The 21,015-nt window shown below is 45.3% G+C and overlaps 1 protein-coding gene across 3 annotated transcripts in view; it reads left to right on the top strand.

Moving 5' to 3' along the window:
- The window catches only part of COL14A1 (collagen type XIV alpha 1 chain), a 178,614-nt gene that overhangs the window by 60,518 nt on the left and 97,081 nt on the right, over window positions 1–21,015 (top strand). For all 3 annotated transcript variants that reach the window (XM_019495707.2, XM_019495705.2, XM_019495706.2), the window contains 6 exons: window positions 1,549–1,688; window positions 6,541–6,667; window positions 10,476–10,615; window positions 16,714–16,846; window positions 19,402–19,473; window positions 19,878–20,020. In XM_019495707.2, the coding sequence (XP_019351252.1) occupies window positions 1,549–1,688; window positions 6,541–6,667; window positions 10,476–10,615; window positions 16,714–16,846; window positions 19,402–19,473; window positions 19,878–20,020 (755 nt within the window). The remainder of the gene's footprint in view (window positions 1–1,548; window positions 1,689–6,540; window positions 6,668–10,475; window positions 10,616–16,713; window positions 16,847–19,401; window positions 19,474–19,877; window positions 20,021–21,015) is intronic.

Below are 21,015 nucleotides of genomic sequence, written 5' to 3'. Positions count from 1 at the left end.
GTACAAACTGAAATGTCAGATTTTGGAAAATGCTGTTGAGTATGAAGCCAAGTCTACTTTCAGATACAAGCAAGATCCCAATTTCTATTTTTTCAGTTTCAATATTCATCATCACTGCCTCTTATATTTACCATTGTCTTAGACCCCAAGTTAGCAAAGCATTTAGGGCCAGACCCAGAAAGGTATTTGGTATAAAATTCCTATTTAGGCACTTTCTCTGCTGTTGGTAAGAGCTAGGTACATAAATTGACATCACTGGGAGTTTAGGGTTGGATACAGACAGTCAAAAAGCCTGAGGCTGAAGTTCAATTCAGTCTTTGCAGTTTAGTCTAAGCTGCACAGACTAAATTGAAACAGAGGTGAACAGACATTTTCCTTTAGTTCAGGAAATGCAGCCACATGCCTGCAATGGCTCAGTCCAGAAGCCGGGGGGGCACTAGAGCATGGCTTTCTGGCTGTGTTCACTTCCTCTTCCTGCTGCCCCCGAGGTCTCTAGGATTTGCAGTCCAGAATTACAGCAACAGGACTCTGCAGGATTGCTCATCACTTCTTCCTGCTTCCACATGCCTCTGGGATTTGTAGTCCACAGTTGCAGCCAGCAGTAAGTTTGAGCAGGGAAGGGGTGTTTAATCCCCCTCCCTGGCCCCAGACCCCAGATGGGGCTTGCCAGCACAGGCAGTCTTCCCTGCCTGCAGACTGGGTTGCCTCTCTAGCCAGGCTTGCCCCTCCCCGGCCTCCTGGGCAACCAGCCCTCACTGCTGCAGCCAGAGAGCACAGGGGCAGGACCAGCCCTGCTCTCTGGAGCAGACAGCCCAGGCCAGGGCTGGAAAGCATACTGGGATGCTGGGTGACTGTGATTTAACTTGAACCAGGAAGGGGTCTGGGACAAAAGTTTCATAAATTGGTTTGACCCAAATCAGTTAAGTCTGATACTACATTCAACCAGGTTTATCTTAAACCAGTTTCAGCCATTTTGAAACAGGTTTATGTGCACTGAGCTTCTATTCTCCTACAGGTTTAACCCAGTTTCTGATCACTTAAATTGATTTAAGTGTAACTTCTGTTCCTTGCCTAGGTGCCAATGTTTTTTTGGATCTGGCTCTTAGCACATATGTAATCCCATTGAAATGAATTAGGATACAAAAGCCGCATCTACATGAGACGCTTACTGTGCAGTAGCTCATTACTACTGTGCAGGAGCGTTGTGGGGCATGAACTGTTCTGTGATGCTACTGTGCAGTAGTAACGAGCTACTGCACAGTCAGCATTACCACAAAGTTGTGCGGGGTATGCAAGTACCAAATGACTGAGCAGTACCAACTGTACAGTCTGTGTCTTGTGTAGACGTAAATTTTAAGCCATCTCTTCACTGCTTTGCCGATTGGAATCTGAACTGTAACTTATTATGAGATTGTCATATGGTTTAACAATGTCATACGATCATAGGAAAATAAGGCTGGAAAATAGAGCTGTTCATTGTCAAGACAGCTGATCCTTCATAGATAAAAATAGACTTATTTTCATGATTTTAACTACTTTTTTTTCAAGTGCCCTTAAGTCCACCAAGGAACTTGAGATTTTCAGACATTGGACACAGCACTGCAAGGATAACGTGGGATCCTGCTTCTAAACACGTAAATGGTTATCGTATTATGTATGTTAAAACAGATGGAGCAGAAACCAATGAGGTAAGCTATTAAAAAAGGGCTGCCAATATATATATTATTTACTGTGAATAATGTAAACAAATCACATCCTTCAAGTGGTAGCAAAAATATACTTTGAATACTGAAATGTAGAGCATGTAGTCATAATTCTGCTTAACATTGACATCGGCTCCAAAGAAGAATGGGTCGAAACTCTCTGGGTCAAGCTAGGGCGGGCACAGCGAGGGAGACCTAACTGTAGGTGTATACTACATACCACCAAACCAGGGGGAAGAACTTGATCTAGGGTTTGCCTGAGAACTGACAGAGGTTGCGTATGCATGAGACACAGTCATCATGGGCAACTTCAATTATCCAGACATCTCCTGGGAGGAACACTCAGTCAGGTCACATGGGTCGTGTTCCTTCCTGACCTATGTCAAGGAGCTCTTCCTGACTCAGGAGGTGCATAGGCCAACCAGTCAACACTCTGCTAGACTTGGTTCTGCCCAAAGGAGATGACAGACTTAAATATAGAAGGCAGTCTGGGTGACAGCAAGATGTTCACTGTCCATCGCAAGGCAGACAAATCTGATAGCTGGGTTGAAGTCTTGGACTTCAAAAATGTAAATTTCAACTAGCTCAGGTCACTAGTACAGGAAGTGCTGCGGGACCAAAGGCAAAAGGCATGCATAGAGAGTGATCGTTCCTTAAGAACACGATCCTTGAAGCACAAAGGAAGTCCATTCCCATGCAGAGAAAAGGAAACAGAAGGGCTAGGAAGCCCTCTTGGATAAACAGGGAAATCATGGTCCTCTTAAGAAAAAAAGAAAGAGGGTTATAAACAATGGAAGCTTGGGGCAGGCTCTAAAGAGGACTATACAGCGACAGCCTGCACTTGTACAGAACAGATCAGAAAGCCTAACATGGCGACTGAATGCAAATTAGCAATGGGAATCAAGGACAACAAGAAGTCCTTCTTTAGGTACATAGGGAACAGGAGGAAAACAAATGGGAGTGTAGAGCCATTGCTCAACTACTCAGGACAGCTGGTTACCACCACTCAGGAGAAAACTGAATTCCTGAATGACTACTTTGCCTCAGTATTTCACTGGGCCAAAGGGAAAATCATGCCAGGTAGGGTGCAGAATGACTGCCTTTCTACAATTGCCATAAAATTGGTATGTGATCAGTGAAAAAAATTAGACATATAAGTCAGTAGGACTGGATGAACTTCATCTGAGCGTGCTGAAGGAGCTGGCTGAAGCCATCACGGAACCCCTGGCGAAACTCTTCCAAAACTCATGGTGCGCTGGAGAGGTCCCTGAGGACTGAAAGAGGGCCAGTGTTGTGCCCATCTACAAGAAGGGCAGGAGGTAGGACCTGGGTAACTATTGTCCAATTAGCCTAATTCCTATCTCAGGGAAAATCCTGGAAAAAATCATCAAGGAGTCTATCTGTGATAAGCTTGCAGAAGGTAGGATCCTGAATGACAGCATGGCTTCGTTGCAGGCAGGTCTTGCCTTACCAACCTCATCTCCTTTTATGACCAGGTAACTCACCACCTGGACAAGAGAGAGGAGGTTGACATTGTATACCTTGACTTCCAAAAAGCCCTTGATCTGGTATCCCATGATGTCCTCACGAGAAAAGGGGAGGATTGTGGGCTTGACTCTGAGACAGTCAAGTGGGTGGGAAACTAGCTATTGGATAGGAGCCAGAGAGTCCAAATGAATGGATCTGTCATCCTGGTGGAAAGTGGCCAGCGGTGTCCCACAGGGGTCGGTGTTTGGTCCAGTACTTTTCAACATCTTTATCAATCATTTGGATGTGGAGGTGAAGAGCTCACTTGTTAAGTTCATGGATGACACCAAGTTATGAGGGAGCATGGTCACGCTGGAAGATAGGCTACAGATACAGGTGGACCTAGGCAGGTGAGCAAGTTGGGTGGATCGGAATCTGATGAAGTTCAACGTGGAGAAATATAAAGTGCTCCACCTGGGGACAAACAACCTATAGGCATGGTGGCACCAAAGTGACCAGCACCATGAATGAAAGGGACCTGGGGGTTATAATAGACCACAGTATGAATATGAGCTGGCAGTGCGACGCGGTAGCCAGTAGGCTAATAATACACTGTCATGCATCAATTGATGCATCTCCAGCAAAACCAAGGAAGTGATTCTTCCGCTGTACTCAGCACTGGTGAGACCGCAGCTGGAGGACCGCGTCCAGTTCTGGGCACCACACTTTAACAAGGACATGGACAAGCCTGAGAGAGTCCAGCAAAGAGCCACCCATATGATCAGAGACTTGCATGGCAAGCCATACGAGGAAAGGCTGAGAGACCTGGGACTCTTCAGCCTGAAAAAGAGAAGGCTGAGAGGGGACTTGGTAGCAGCTTACCGCTACATTAAGGGAGTACATCAAGGGCTCGGTGAACAGATGTTCACCAGGGCACCTTTGGGGAAAACTAGGAGTAATGGCGACAACCTCCTGAAAGACTTTCAGACTCAACGTTAGGAAAACCTTCTTCACAGTCAGGGTGTCCAGACTGTGGAACAAGCTCCCTGCAAAGGTGGTGCAATCACCTACTCTGGAAATCTTCAAGAGGAGACTGGACAGTGACCTTGACCCCAGTCACCTGACCCCAGTTGTCTTTCCTGCCTGGTGCAGGGGGCTGGACCCAATGATCTTCTGAGTTCCCTTCCAGCCTTATAGTCTATGAATCTATGAATATGGGCTGTGTTCGAGTGCACCATATATGTCAGAACTGGATCTCTAAGCGTCTTCCTTACATGAAAATTTTTTACTTATGTGCCTAGGTTCAGTCAAGTGAATGGAACTGTTTGAGTGAAAAAAGGTTTGTAGCCTAATCTGACTCTTGACTAAATATATGTTGTGTGTGTGTGTGTGTGTGTGTAAACAACCTACTAAGAATCAGACCAGATAACAAGGCTCCAGCACTTTTCTGGATTATGAGGTGGAAATAATTGTAAAGAGAATTTATCCAAAAGCTGACTGCTTCAGATTTTACCAAATTATATTAAATTTATTGCTATAATTTACTTAGGAGGAAAATTGGCTTGCCATAGAAAGAGGATTTAGCTTATATAGGATGTCTTTTTTTTTCTTTTGACAGGATGATATCACTTGCCTTTAATAACATATTTCATTTCTTATATTTAGTTTTCCAATCTGGCAACATCTGCATTGTAGCTAGAGAAGCTTTTCTTATAGCTCTGAGCTGCACAATCACTCTTAACAGGCTTGCTAAACTGAATAAAACAAGCTTAATACAGCAATTGGACAAAAATATATTTAAAAGGTTTTAAAAAAATAATCGCAGTAAATTATTTTCTAATAAGTTAAACTTTCTTCTGGAAGACTAAGGAAAATACAGTATCTTATTTTACATAGGGGTTTTTTCTGTTTATAAAATAATTTATGGCAGTTAATTTAATAAAATAATTTATTGCAATTATTTTATAAACAGAGTGTTTAACTTTAGTTTGTACCTTTGACTTTTAAGAGTTATCAGATCTTTCCTACCTCTGGGCTAAATGTTTGTATTAACTAGAAACAGAGTTCTCCAAGTCTGGAAAACAACGCAACTCATCAATGACAAAGATAGGAGTATTTTTTCCAGGTATTTTAAGATTGTCAAGTAATTATGCATCACTTGACTGTTCTACAGTGTATTTATAAGAGAGGCATCTGGGGCCAATCACATTCTGCTTTATGCGCCTAAATAGCAGGTACACACACACACACCATTTGCAATTCCTGATGTGGTGAATTGGAATTACTTTGAATGTCATTACTTGCCGAACGTAAAGCAGTAGAGGAAGGTCCACCTACCTTTTGTCCTAATAGCCTATCAGTTAGGGCATTTGCCCACAGATTGGGAGGCCTAGGTTCCAGGACCCTTTCACCTTCACTGGTAGGTTTCTTAAACAGAGTCTTAGGGTGCAAACACACAATGCCTTTTGCCACATTAACCATTTTTATGACAGCACAATGGAAAAGCAAATAATACATATAATGTATATTATAAGCATATAATGAGGGTTCAGGTTGTTGCGTGACTGGGTACTTTTGAAGTGCTCTGCAGCTCTGCCCTTCCATAAGGGCAAGACTGAGCAGAGCGCTTTCAGGGGGCCACTCACATGACAAAATGTCACTTTTGTCAGCACCCAGTTTCTGCCACTTGATTGTGGCAGGTGTCTGTTACCTGTCTGGTGGTCCCAGGTCTTGAGGGGTTCAATCCTGTACACCCCAGGAATTCCTGCACAGGATTGGACCCAAGAGATTCCTCGGCAAGATTGCAGAATATTCCCTTGGGTGTACCGTGCAAGTAGGGAACATCTCACACCTTGTTGCACAAGATCAACAGGCAGGACAGTGGGCAATGTGTTTTGCCCAATGAAGCAGATAAGCTTTGCCAGAACACATCCCAGCACAGATGATTTGCTTCATGTGGTGACATCTGTTTAGTCCCTTAAACTTATGGCTGCCAGATCCTATTCCACCTATTAGACACTATTGCTATTCTTACTCTTTCTCAGTATAGAGTAAGATCTCACTTAGGCACATAAGTCCCTGTAGATCCCCAATATTTACCTGAAATATGTTCTGTCTCTATATCATTTCCTTCAGCATATCACAGGATAGAATATGTAATTTATAATAGTTTTTGACGGATTTTGTGAACTTGACTTTACCTTCATGCTTCATGTAAACTTTTCATATTGTTGGCAGTTTTTTCTATAATTAGCTGGCATTCTTTGGATGTATCTAGCCAAAAGAATTGCAGACACTGATAATGTAAATGGTCTTGTTTCCTTATTCCTAATGTATGACCCATACGCATTACAAATTAAACATTTTGCAGGTGGAAGTTGATCGCGTTTCAGCACACACTCTGCAAAGTCTGACGTCTCTTACAGAATATACTGTTGCCATTTTCTCCCTGTATGATGAAGGACAGTCTGAGCCACTCACTGGCAGCTTTACTACAAGTAAGCCTCGCTGCATTTTTGAAGGGTTTCCAAGACAAACTTCAATATTCATTTACTGTTTTGGAAAGCAAGATTGGTAACTGCAACAGTCTTCAGTGTGACTTCAAATATATCCAGTGGTTTGCCTTTTTGACATTTTGAGAGTGCTATACTATTAAAATAGATATAGAAAATGTTGGCAAATAGCGTCTGTGCCGTGGGGTTACTTTCTACCACAATGACAGACAAGAATTTCTAAATTTATAAAAATCTGAGGACTAGACGGCTAGTGAAGCTGATATTATTGAGCAAAACTGGAATTCGCCTTCTCTTTTTAGATCATAGATTTCTTAGTAAAATCCACTCTTTAGTACCTCTTTTTTACAATCACTCTTTTAGTCATATGGCGTGGTTAAGTGTTTCCATTCATTCATCATAAATAAGCACCAACTTTTCTCTTTGTGGAGAAATTTGGTAGTCTTTCATTTTAGTTGCTTTCTGATTACAAGACTAATCTCACACGTGCAAGTAATCTATGACATCATTAAAATACTCATGTGAGTGAGAAGTATTCATGTAAAGCCAAGGCATCAAATTCATCTGGGGTCCCAGGTCAGATCCAGACCAAGGGGCTTTGTAACAGGGAACTCCTACCCTGTTACTGGGAGAAGACTGGGGGACAAGCAGGGCCTGCAAGGGCCCTTTAAGAGTAGCGTCTTTGTGGTCTGAAGTGGGGGGAAATGCAGACAAAAAAAAAATGCAGGAAGAATACACAGGGTTTTGGCTGTCACTAACAGCCCTGCTATGGGTGCAGTGAAACCAAGCAGGGCTGAATGGACCAATGAGAGAACACTGGGTGCATGCTCTGTGGTAGGACAGATTGGCTGGAAGGGGAGGAGCTTATCACTATAAGAGACTTGCCCTCAGGCCAGCAGTCTCACTCTAGCCCTGTCTAGGGAAGGATGAAGGCCTCCCAAGCATGCTGCTGTGGAGCCCAGAGTAGTGTTATGGAGAACCCTGGCATGCAGGTAGAGAAGCTGCCTTTAACACCTTTTTTGGTTTTAAGTTTGCCCAAGGTGAGGATGATTTTAAGGTTAGCTTGCTCTTTGCTTTGTGGGCACGAGAACAGGCTGTGTCTTTTGTTTTGCTGTGGTGGAGATAGTAAATACTGAAGGGCTGTTGCTGAGGCGGTGATTGGGAAGCCATGCATGGGCACTGGAGAGGCACTCCAGGTTTGGCCCTGCCAGAAGCAGGGATCTATAAAGTGAGAGAGAAGAAGAGAGGGAGATAGAGCTCAAGCCCTGAGATGGAGAGAGACTGAGGCCAAGAATCTGCCCAAGTAAGTGGGCCCAGGGTAGAGCCCTACAGCCAGAGTAACCTGTGAGCTAAAGTCTAGAGGGTTGGAGCCTGTACAAGAGTGTGAAGGACAACTAACTTCTACAAAGCAGGTGTGGCTATAGGGGAGATCAGAGGCCACAAATGGAGCCCTTAAGTCTTGATTGTGGTCACTAGGGTCACGATTGTGACCACTGAGTTTGATTCATGCCAGCAGGGTGCAAGTAGTTTTTGACTGGGTATGTGAGCCTCCCGTAGAAAAACAAGCATGTGGAAAGAGGGCCCAGGGACTGGGTGAGTCCTTTCACTGAGTGAGACTAAGGACCCAGGGGCAGTTTCTCAGTCAACAGAAAATGAACATCAGGGCATGGCAGGCGAGATAGAAATACAGGTTATATGGACAACCTGGAGTAGGGGCAGGACTAGGGTGTTACAGCAGTCCTCAGGATGCACTCTCTCACAGTCTCGTTATGGGCTGGATGCAGCCCAGGGCACAGGGGCAGCTGCTGATGCCACTGCGGTGCTTGTGAAAGATCATAGGGTGGTGGCAGTGGGTCCAGAGGCTGTTAGGGCTCCAGAGGTGGTAGCAGTGGTGGGCCTGGCAGTGGTGAGGGGTCTGGAGGAGGAGGTTAAAGGTCTGCCAGCAGCAAAAGTGGGTCTGGGGCAGGAATCTGAAGGCAACAGCAGTGAGCCAAGCTTCCTACAACATCCGTGGCTTTCAGGGCCAAAGTTCCCTGAAGTCTGCAGCAAGCCATGCCCCTCAACTTCTAGTGGCCTGCCAGTAGCTGGCAGGCTAGAGAGAGAGGTTTCATGGACTGCATCTGGCCCACGGACCATATGTTTGGTAGCCTTGATATAAAGGATCAATTTTTTTTTTTTATCCTTTCTTCCACCAAAGGAGTAAAACGAATTTTGTGTGGTGACAGGTTTGTGAGGCCATGTGCTGCCTGACAACATTTCTCTGACTGCCTGTAATGTAATAACTTTAGAAGGCTGCATCTAATTAATTCCAAAATTTCAGGGAGTATTTTATCTATCAGTGACCACAACCATATTGATTTGAGGGGAAAACCAGAAAACCCCAACATTTGGAACATATGGAGCTCTTAGCTTTTCAATAATAGTCATCAAACACCTCTACAATTTTCCATAAATCAAAGAATTCACTGATTGCTCTAACAGACATTTTCAGCATAATAATATTTCTATCCCATCTTTGTCCAGTTTCCTAATAGAGCAGAATGTGTTGACACACTGAATTATTTATAATGCTGAAAAATAACACTGGATGCAGAGCTGGGCCATCCCTAATGGGGGGCAAATTGGGGTGACCATGCTGGGCCCCACACTTTGGGGGGCCCCGTGGAGCCAGGCAGAGCAGCAGTGGTATGGAGCTGGGTGGAGCAGCGGCTCCGCATCCAGCTACTCGCTACCCCTCCCCACCACCACTGGTGCTGCTGCCATTGGTGGTGGCAGCAGCTTCTTCAGGTCCCAGGCCAGTGGGATCAGAGCTAGGGCAGGGCCCCGCATGGGCTGATTTGCTGTGGGCCCCACACCTTGCTCGGGTCAACTGTGGTGCAGAGAGAGGGTACGTGGGGAACTACTATTGGAGGAAGGAGCAATGGGGAGATTGGTCAGAGTTATTAGGAGCCCCTGCATTAGGAGGGAATTGGGCAGTGGCATATAGGGAATTTTTGGATTACAAAATGCCCCTGAGGGTGCAGTAATCCTGGATTATAGAAACTACCTAAATACCTTTGTTAGCCATCTCTGATGTGTTATGGGCATGGACAGAAGTGGAGCTCCTCACTGTAACTGAGTATGCTTTGCAGGAAACGTTCTGAGTTACAATCCCCCAGACCAAACAGAAGTTCACTGTTGGATTCGGGAGGAGGGGAGTCTAGCTGCTGGCTGGGACCCTGTAGCTGGTTTTCCTTAGCAATGACCCCTCCCCCTTCCAGCCTGTCTTGTTTTCAGAATGGGAGGGGGGAAAGGGAACAGAGGAAACTTATTCTAGGGGGTCCCTAGCCACTGCTGGAAGGTGAAGTGGGTGTATTGGAGCCCACTCGCATCTCAAGGGGGCTCCAATATATCAAGCCTGCCCTCCAGAGGGGGCTGAAAAAACCCCAGTCCCTCCACTCCCTTTCTCCTCTCCCATTCTGAACACAGTGGCAGGCTGGGAGGCAGCTCAGACAGAAGTTACACAGGACGCTCTCTTATGAAATGTCTTCAACTGACCCCTCGTGCAATGAGGGTTCAGATTTTCACCCGATTGGCCATTTTTTTAGGCAATTTGCAGCCATGTAGTTGTATTTGGTCATGGCTCTAGACTGTTTTCTGTGTCCAAATTGAGCAAAAATTGTGTCTTCTATCTGCACCCCATGGTTTGCATAAGCAGTTTAAACTAACAGGTGTATTTTAAATGTCATTTTGTATAGTTTTAAGCTTTAAAAAAATGGCCATCCTTTTTGTTTTGCCTCATGTTGTTTTGCAGAAAAAGTTCCAACCCCTCGGTACTTGGAAGTAAATGAAGTAACAACAGATAGTTTCCGAGTCAGCTGGAAGCCCACCTCCTCTGATGTAGCACTGTACAGATTGGCCTGGATTCCCCTTGATGGAGGTGAATCTGAAGAGGTGAGTTTTCTTGACTCTCCAAGGGTGTTGGTATAGAGGAAATTCCACACTGAATGATTCGTCACAGAAAAACTAACTGAAATGATATTGGAGGCCTAGCAATTCGACTCATTTAGAGAACAACATGGCCTGCCATGAAGCCTTCCAAGATAAATCATGTCAATATTACAGCTTCTTTTGTGGACAGGGCCTTTGGGGGAAGAAAAACATGGGAATTATCTATCTGATTTCTAATACAATTGTCACCAAAGAAACTGCCTTGCTATCCTCTGCTACTCCAGCTTTTGGGGTGTTGTCACTCTCCCTTTCTCATGAAAAAGATGGGGGGGATAGGGGAAGAAGCCTGGTAAGGGGGCCCATGCCCAGATAAAGGAAAAGAAAATCATGCTTTAAGTTTGTCCCATAACTTGGAAGCCATAAAACCACTCATCAAATGACAGCCGTGAAACATTTAACAAAGCAAAATTCATATACAATGGCCTCATCTACCCGAGATGCCGACTGTGCAGTCTTTACTGCGCAGTCATTTAGTATTAGTGTAAACAAGTAAATGACTATGCAGTAACCAGAATTACAGCTCAGTAGCATTGCCGAACGACTTTATTGTAATGCTGACTGCACAGTAGCCCAGGACCAGTGCTCACGCACTAGCGTTGCATTATGCTTTCTGCCACGTAATGCTACTGCGCAGTAGTCATGGGCTACTGTGCAGTCAGCATCTCATGTATATGCAGCCAATGAAAACAAAAAGGATAAATGACCACAACTTCCTCAGTTCTTTCTTCCTCCTACACTCGGTTATTAATTCTGCATCTTTAAATATCTCTTCCCATCCCTGTGCTTTTCTTCTGGCTAATTGATCAAATGACTTTTCATTTTAAAAAAATGCTTTGTTTTTTTCTCTGTTGCAAGATCTTTTTCCTTATTTGCCTGTTCTGCCTCAGTATTTACCTTCAGCTGTCTGTCCATCTGTCCCCATTCTTTTAAATTCATTTTTGCTGTTCTGATTATTCCCTTAGTCTCTCACTGTTTATTCATCTCTCCCTTGTCCTCTCCACTACCATTTTCCAACTGTCGGCCTCCTCCACTTGTCCAACCCGTCACTCCTGGCCCTCTTTTTGCAGATGGCTGAACAGTGGAGTGCTAGATCCTCCCTGCATTTTCTCCTTGTGCACTGTGCTAGCCGGATGCAAAGAAGGTAGCACTGATGAAGCTGAGTTGTGTGTAGTATTTCCTTTCTCCACTGAATGGACAGCAATGTAGGAAGCCTCGGGCTTTTCTGCAACTAAGCCTTGCCTTATTTCTGTCTTCTTCACATGGCAGGAGAGGCTTCTGCAAACACTAAGAGAAATTCATAGGGTGAGCAAGCAGAAGTGTGTGTGCAAGTGAGTTAGCTAGCTGACTGATTATCAAGCATTAAAATTTCACTTCACAACAGATGGGTTAGCATTCCTTTTTTTCTGGACTGAATTTTAACTATGATAATTTCTGGTCAGTAGTCTGAAAATGTGGATGCCTGTGAAACTTTTTTACCTTTGTGTGTTTTTTTTGTACTTGGGTTTATTATTGTTCTTGTGGCGTTCTTTTGATCATTTTGCATTCCTACGTATGTCTAAGTCATCAAGCAATACTTCAGGTTTTGGGGTTCCCCTCTCCACAGGGAGACAGTTCTTTTTTTGGGGAAGCTGGAATGCTAGGACATCTTTACATTTTAAGATATGAAACTTACCCAGGCTCCTTCCTTGTTCTCCTAAGATGACCTCTGTAATGGGGTCAGGCAGGTTAGCACAATACCTTCAGGCTACCTCTTTAAACTCCTTTCCTGGCTGAAGGATCAATCATGCAGGAAAACAAAACGCCCACCTTCATTCCCAAATGTGGGCTGGGTGAAGTCATGAAGTGATGTGCAACGTGGTGTGAATTATACTTCCCCAGGCCTCTTTACACCCACTTTGCTGGTGTGATGCAAGTTTGGACTGATATAAGTTATGCCTCAAATTGCTGCAATAAGAGTTTAAAATGTCCGTGTTAAAAAGTGTCCCCTGCTGTGTATGTAGAAGTTGGGGGTGCTTATTATTATGCTTTCATCCTGCTTTTCATTATTGCTTTTGTTCTTGCATTTCCTTCTTCTGGCCCTTCCGTTTGTTAGTTACACCAGAGAGACTCCCTTAGGTTTTCCCTGTAAATTCTGCAGGCAAGAGTAAGAAATGCTGGCTAAGCATGGGGATGAGGTGACAAAAAGTATATATTGGTGAGAGGGTGGAAGCAAGCAGGGCGGAGATGCCCCTAGCGCGGGGGCTTGGCCACAGGAACCCCCTGGTCCCCGGGAACAGCCACCACGGCTGCCCTGGCTTGCCTTGACCCCAGCCTTACCCACCCGAAGCTCCCCTCCAGAGACTGGGGCCAGGGCAGGTGCTGCGTAGGGCCGCTGTACTGCAGCCTCCCGGCAAGTTTGGCTCCAAGTACTGCCTGTGGTGGCTGTTCCCAGGGACCAAGGGGCTCCCACGGCTGGGCCCTTGCACTGGGGGTGGCTCTGCTCTGCTCATGCTGTGCCTGGTATGCAGGGAGGCCAAGCCTGGAGCTGGGAGCCCTCCGAGCCTGACATCCTGCCCCGGCCAGGTGGTGTCCCCTCATGGGCAGGGTGGCTGTCTCCCATGGCTACGGAGCTGCATGGGCCAGGCTGGGTCCCAGCTTGGGTGCTGCTGGGCAGTCCCACCCACCAACCAGCCAGCTGTAGCCCGAGCCTGCAGAGCCCCAGGGCAGCCCCGTTTCCCTCCCAGCCCCCACCTTCCCAGGGGCCGGCTTGCCTGTGGCACCTCCCCCTGCACCTGCTTCTCCCCACGCCGCCTGGACCCTGCCCTGAGCACTCTGCTCCGGTGCTCTGCATGCCAGTGCTGCTCCTGCCAAAGTGGGATGTGGGTCTGTCTGCCCGAGCCCTCCCTCCTAGCCCTGGGCCTGGGTTTTCCCTTCTCCAGGACCATCAGGGAGGCCTGATGGCTGCTGCTGTGGTATTGCTGCCTCTCTCTGCTGGACGCTGCCCTGCACTAGTGGGCCCAAGCCACAGACAGGAATGGTGGGAGACGTTGGCAGCGAGGGACACACCCTCTTTGTCTCTCTCCTCTTTTTCTCTTTCTTTTTTCTTTTCTTCTTTTTCTTTTCTTTTCCTCTTTCTTTTCTCTCTCCTTTTTTTCTTCCTCTCTCTTTTTCTCTCTCCCATCTTTTGTCTCCTCCTTTTCTTTTTTCTTTTTCTCTTGTCCCTTTTTTCTCTCTCCCCTTTTCTTTCTTTACCTCTTTCCTTTGTCTTTCCCTCTCTCTTTTTTTCTCTTTTTCCTTCCCTCTCTCATCACAACATGCTTAACGAAAAAGAATACACAAGGACAAAAGTAGTTTTGACAGGGGCTGTCACATGACCGGTTACTGTACCCACCCGCCCCTCTGTCTAGGGCAGTGTTCCCTGCCTCACCTCCTGCAACTTGTTGTAATAAACTTGATGTAAAATGTGGGAGGCTGCCCATTACATGCCCTGATGCCTGGGTCATTATACACAGCTCTGACCCACCCTATACTGTGTCCCATGCCTTGCAGATGGCATCCATGTTGCTACAATGCCTCACATTATGATCCATGCTCCAGAGTCTCACAGGGGACTCTCGCTCCCCCCTGGAGCTCACCGTCACAGTGCCCTCATACTCTAAACTCATGCCCCCTCGCTGGGGTTACTCCATCACCCTCTCACTGAGGCAGTAACTCACAACCCCTCACTGGGGCTAACTCCCTGTACGGCTTGTGGGGCTGGCCTATACGCGGACCTTCAGGTCACCCTAGTGGCCGTACTCAGCGTGCCCCCAGTACAGCCCTTCAGGTCACTCCCCTGCAACCCTACTCTGCACCAGTACTGTGCAATCATTCAGGCTACCCTTGTAGCCCTACTCTACATGGCCCCTCCCTGGGACCTCAGGGTCTTACATCCCATGGGCTCAGGTGTCTGAAGATGTGCCTGGCCTCCAACTGCCTCCCTACTACCCACTAAGTTGTGGGGGCTGGGGCTGGGGCTGTAAGGCACCCCTTGCTCACGTTTCACTGGGGAGGCAACTGGCATGGCATTTCCTGGGGACCACCCCACCATGGGTGGACCCACCATGCCATCCTACCCCAGCAGAGTATAGTTTTTAGTCATGCCCCAAGACCAGGAGCTTTCTGCCATCCCCATAGCTCCTGCCCTTATATCCAAAGATGTTCTGAGCAGCTGCTTAGCTGGGTGGTGTTCTTCCCGCCAGCAGCAGACTGCTGGCTCAGGCCTGAGGACCTGAGTTAAAATGGAGGCTATTCAGCCCCCTCCTCCAATCACATGGCCCTCCTGCAGTCATATGACTGCCTCATCAGGACTGGTCTGCACCTGCCCGCTACCCTGCTGCCACTCTGAGTCTTAAAGTGGCAGGCACCAAAGGTGCTCTGCCACAATAGTATATGAAGTTTTATTTATTGTCACTAGGTTTCAAATTTTTAGAAAACCTGGTATTTACTGTAAAAAAAAAAAGCAACATTTATGAATATTAACTATATTAATATGCTGTGTGTCCTGCCCTGGTTTTGTTTTTCTGGCATGCTGGCACTCCAGCCAAAAAGCATTGCCTACCCCGGTGTAGGAAATCGAGAATGGTTTGATGAGCCTGGGGGGGAGCTGTGGGGGATCTGAGAGGAGGTTTTAGTTATACAATTTAGAATCCATTCAGTCCTTTACACTCGCCTCTGAATTTGTCCAAGAAACATCTGTGCTAAAATGTGCAGGCTGCCAAATTCAGCACTTTGTAGCCAAAGAGCAGTCCTATCTATTTCCCTCACCAGAACTGGGAGAGATGTCTCTTTTACTGCAGAGCCCAAGAGGTCTATGATGTTTGCTTTCACAGGACACTGTCTACCACAGCAAGTTTTCCTGGACTGGTTCCCATTTGTTCATTAAGAAACTTTCACGCTACAGCATGTCTTTATGCATTGAATAAAGTTTAATATACTACTTGCTGAGTTCCCGGAATGCTTTAGGTTGAATACATAGCTCTGCATGCTGTTTGGGTTGGTTTTGTTTCCCCTCTTGTGACAATGTGATGGCCACCTTTAAAAACTTGCCATTATTGCCTTAGCGGCAGCCACCCTGCCCCACACAAAACCAGGGGCACCTGCTCCCCCTGCCCCCCCATGTCCTCCCAGGGTGCACACAGCAGCAGGAGCCCCCCCCACCCCCCCCCCCATTCCCTGGACAATCCACGGTTCTGTCCCACACCCTGCCCTGGCTGGGCAGCGCCTGGCCCAGCCCCTGCCCCAGCCCCAGCCCCAGCCCCACGCCCTCCCTCACCACAGGGCCCTCAACCTACCCTGCCTGAAACCCTTCCCTTCCCTCTCCGCTTCCATCGCAACAGACTTACCAGCTGGACACAGCTCTTTAAGCTGCCGGACTGCAATCGGAAATTGGATTGATATTGGCCAATATGCCTCCTTAAAAATCAGTTATATGTATCAGCCCCAGAAATCTCTATCGGTGCACCCTTATTGATTACCATAACCTTGCTGAGGATAGATGATTAAGTGAAGTGTTGGGGAATTGAATATAAGTAGGTAAATGATCCTAGTGGAATGGGAGTTCGATTTATCCACTACTCAGTTAATAAGTGTTTTAGGGCATTGTGTTATTTGAGATAAGACAGATAGTTTAAGATGACTCTTTAGTGTTATGTTACTTTTCTTGTGAGTAACTTGAATTTTAGTGACTGCTTTCAAATGAAATACGCTTGAGCAGCCTTAACATGTAAGTTAAAGTTTTTATATGGTAAAAGTATACAGTTACATATCAGAACATTAAGATGGCCATAGAATAACTCTATTTTTTAAATAGATTAACAATGTCTCTTCTAATCTTGATCTACGGACTGAACAAATTACTAGTGAGTAGTTTTGGCATATTGTATTGTGTGCATGTGTGTGTGTGTGTGTATGTATTTGGTGCTGTCATTCTATCTTTTCTGTTCCTCTGTAAAGTTTTCATCAAGTTAATCAAACAGAGCAGCAAGAAATGTGACATGGCCTCTCTATTTATTTTTTTTCAGGTTGTCATAAATGGAGACAAGGACACACACCTTATTGAGGGTTTGTTACCCAATACAGAGTATGAAGTTTCTTTGCTGGCAGTTTTCAGTGATGAAAGTGAAAGTGATGTTGTTGCTGTTCTTGGAACGACACGTAAGGCAAACTAATAATTGTGCTGTTGTACAGACACGTATGTTCTAAGTGTAGTGTATAAAGCTTTTGTTTTAAATATAGTCTATTTACTGAATGGTGTTTAATACTGAAAAATACAGTGACTGATCATGCAGGTTAAGTCTGTTTTGGGGCTTTTGTTCATGGGTATTTTGTGGTAGGTGGCATCCAGTCAAGAATGATGGTTGGCTCCCTTTCCAGCTTGGTACTATTAGCAAATTCAGGCTACACCTTTTGGGCTCAGAGCAGTGATTCGCAACCAGGATGCCTTTGGATCCTGGGATCATGCCAGATCCTTTGAAGGGTGCTGGCAGGTGTGAGAAGATAAGCAGATAAGCATGACTTCAGGCTTGTCCTTACCTGGCTGATCTTCTACCCCCACTTTCCAGCCCCTCTACAAGGAGCTAAGCACTATAATATATAAATCAGCTTTTTAGATTGAGTGCCAGTCAATTCACAAGAGTTATGGAGGGATGCCTCAAGTCCAGTGAGGAGTGCCTTGAGTCCCGAAAGGTTGAGAACCACTGGCTCAGAAGTTTTATACTCTTTGGTCCTACGTGTCAGTTTTTGGTTTTGGGACAGGGTATTGTATTAGAATCTGTATTAAATTTATCTTGGGAATAAATATTTTAATTTAAATACTGGTACTTTCCAGACATTTCATTGGAAATAATTGGCATCTAATCCAGATAATCATCATTTAGAAGTATTGAAATTTGCACTGTTTTACAGCACCTGGAGGATTTGCCCTAGAAAGTTCATATTAGGGCCCATCAGCTGGCAACCAAAGGGGAAAAAAGTATGCAGAAATGAGCATGTCAACTTACAATGGGCATTGTGGACAACCCTTTCATACCTAGTGCTTGGAGACTCTGACTTGGTTAAGCATTTAAGCATGTACTTAAGTGCTTTGCTGAGTATAGATGGAGTGCTGAAGCAGACCAGGAGATCCCACTGAATCCGTAGTTAGGTGTTTTCTATACCTGAGTTCCACACAACTCCCTTTGGAAATGTGATCACGATCCTGGCAGCTGCCCTCTCTCTGTATATGTGCAGACATTACACTTAGATCAACTTAACTAGGGTTAGGTCAGTCCCAGTGCTGATCTCTACAGATGTTTGGGGAGGCTAGATCAGGCAAAAAATAGCCTGATCTAACTTTTTACACCAATCTAACAAATATCGGTACATGTTTGGAAAGTCCAGCTGCTCACCCCAGCCCTGGGTCTGCACTTTTCCTAATCCCCCACCCTGACCAAATTGTTTTTAGACCCCAACAACTCCCCCTGAAGACCTGTCAGTCACTGCCCTGATCCCACCAACCCACCCCTCCTGCACATCCTCTAGCCCTTCTGATCCTGCCCATCCATCCCCCAACCTCGATTTACTTAGATTGCATTCCCAGAGTGGCTCCTAGCACTGGCAAACATCTTCACTAGCAGGGCCTAATCTATAGATGTATGGCTTAAAGCATGACTGTAGATTGGGTCCCAAATATTTCTGTACATTCCCTCTGTCTTTCTCTGCTTTCATTCATCTGTTCCTCCTTTAACCAGTGCTTTCATTACTTACCTGTTTCTAAACTGGGTTTACTCTGAAACTGTTAAAAAGCATCTACTTCCCAGGTAATTTTCAAGCTAATTTTAATCCTGTTTTTTAGAGTTCATCTTTAATAGTCATTGCTCCCTTTTTTTTCCAAAAGACACATTTAGACATGAAAAATAAAGCATCTTTGGCCTATGGTGATTTGTTTATAGGAAAACAATCTACTTTGAACTAAATGGGAGGGGGGGTTTTTGTGTTTTATGCTAAATGAAACCCTTATGAAAATAATGGAAAAGGTACACGTGCAACAATTTATTTCTGGGAAATAAAACAGATTTATTAGATAGTGAAGCTATTTGATTTTTTTAACTTGCTGTATTAAAATGATATCACTATGAACTACAGTTGAAAGTTTGCTTAGGATATGGTTGGTATGATATGAACTATTGTGGGTGCAACTACATGTGCAATTAATGCACCTGAATAAACTTCAATAAACAGCCGTCACTGTTTACACATGCATTGCAGCAGGGTAAATAACTCCACTGTAGGGTAGTACTTGTATCAGGCAGTACTAACCTACAGTGGACTTAATTAGTTTACTTTGGCCTAATAGTGCTGCACATGTAGATGGTGACACTTTACTTACCGTGAAGGTAATTAGTCAACTCCACAGTAAAGCATGCATGTAGATGTCTCCAGTGTGTGTCTTGTTTCTTCTGTGAAAAAGAAATTTATTTATTTTTTAAATGAAACCCATTATATAACATTCTTTAAATGCTCATGAACAATTTATAATTTCTTTTCTTGGGCACTGACTTGGTTCAGTAAGTGAAATTTACTTTCTGTTCTAAATTTTAAGAATTATTTGATTGCAACAAAGGGATAATAAGAATATAATATCTATAACTATCAAACATTAACATAACTGACAGGCATTAAAAATTTCCTTTTCAAAATGAAATGTTAATGACTAGAGCATTATTTTTCAGTTGCAATTGCTACTACAGTACCTACTACCATTACTACTGCCAGTACTACAGCATCCAAGCCCACAACAGCAGGTAAATAAAATGAAATATCAATTTACTTTAAAATGTCACTGAAATCATGCATTTCAGGCCCTCCTCAAGAATGCAAACTAACAGATTTAATTGTTCTTGTCCATCAGTTTTTTTCTTTAAAGTCCTGCCCTTTAATGTCCTTTGAATTATTCTAAAGCCCTTAGAACCATGGTAATATAAATAAATCAGTCAGGGATATTTTATAGAGTGTTTATGGCAACTTTTTATTCCTGTGTTCCCATTATTAAGTCTAGTTGTGCTCGTAATGAAATTTACAACATCCACATGATTCAATAAAAATGAGATGGGGCCTTTTAGATTAGTAATAATTTATACAACCTCTTAATAGTAAGTCATTTCAAAAAGAGAATTTTAAAACAGGGCTGATGGAATATTCCTTTTAGTGTTTCGAACTGGAATCAGAAACCTCATTATAGATGATGAAACTACCTCCAGCCTGAGGGTGAATTGGGATATTTCTGACTATAATGTTCGCCAGTTCCGAGTGACTTACCTTGCTGCCAACAGTGATCGAGCAGAGGAAGCGGTAAGAATGGCCTGCATGACCTTCCCATATGACTCTTTGGAATCTTGAATAGTTTCAAAGGTCCTGATTCTGACCTGATTCTGACCTTGCATCTGACCTACAGGAGGCACTACCAAGGGCATAACTGGACCATCCTGTGCCTTGGTAAATGGTAATTCAAAGAGTGTGTCTATGCTGTTTCCCTGTCACTCCTCAGGGCACCTCTATTGAGCATACTCCACTAATGAGGCTGCGAAGTGGTGTTAAGGGTGATCCCCACCACTCAAGCAGAGTATGAAGCCTTACACTACCCCTACCCAGCCCCTGAATGTCAGGATCAGGCCCTGTGCAGCCTGTAGGGCTTCCCACAGATCTCAAGAGAGCTTTGTGGCCCGACTGATATGACGCTATGGGCCAGATCTGATCTGTGGGTCAGGGGCTGAGTGCCCCTGCTGTATACTAAATGTTAAAAAGTTAAGGGTGCATGGATAGATTTTTGGGGCTGATACTGATGGCCAATTATTAACAAGCCGTATTGACCAATACCGATCCAATTGTCGGTATGGATCAGCAGGGGCAAGTGTTACACAGCCAGGGCAGGGCTTGGGACAGAGCTGCAAGCAACTCATCCAGGGGACGTGGGGGGGTATCTGCTCCTGCTGCTGTTTGCACCCCCAGTGGAGGCATGGGGGGCTTGTGCCCCCCAGATCTGTGCATGACAGCAGTCTGCTGCTGTTGGCTGGGGCCGGGGGTGGTGGTGGGCTGTTTCTAGCTTGAGGGCTTGATCAGGGCTGTGCTCAGGGTGGCGGTGCTGGGAGGGGAGGGTCATGGGGGGGCCTACAGCAAATTTTGGAGTGGCTATAGCCCACCCTATAGCCCTCCCTCCCCACACTGCTGCCACTGCCCAGAACATAGCCCCAGCCTAGCCTCCACCACTGGAAAGAGCCTGGAGCAGCCCTCAGCCTGCAGAGGCAGCCTGCCCTCAGCCTGTGCACAGATCTAGGGGGCACATGCCC

Source organism: Alligator mississippiensis, chromosome 3 (assembly GCF_030867095.1).
Source record: "Alligator mississippiensis isolate rAllMis1 chromosome 3, rAllMis1, whole genome shotgun sequence".
NCBI lineage: Eukaryota > Metazoa > Chordata > Crocodylia > Alligatoridae > Alligator > Alligator mississippiensis.
The sequence above is the reverse complement of the archived record's forward strand: the minus strand, read 5'-3'. Positions and strand labels throughout refer to the sequence as shown.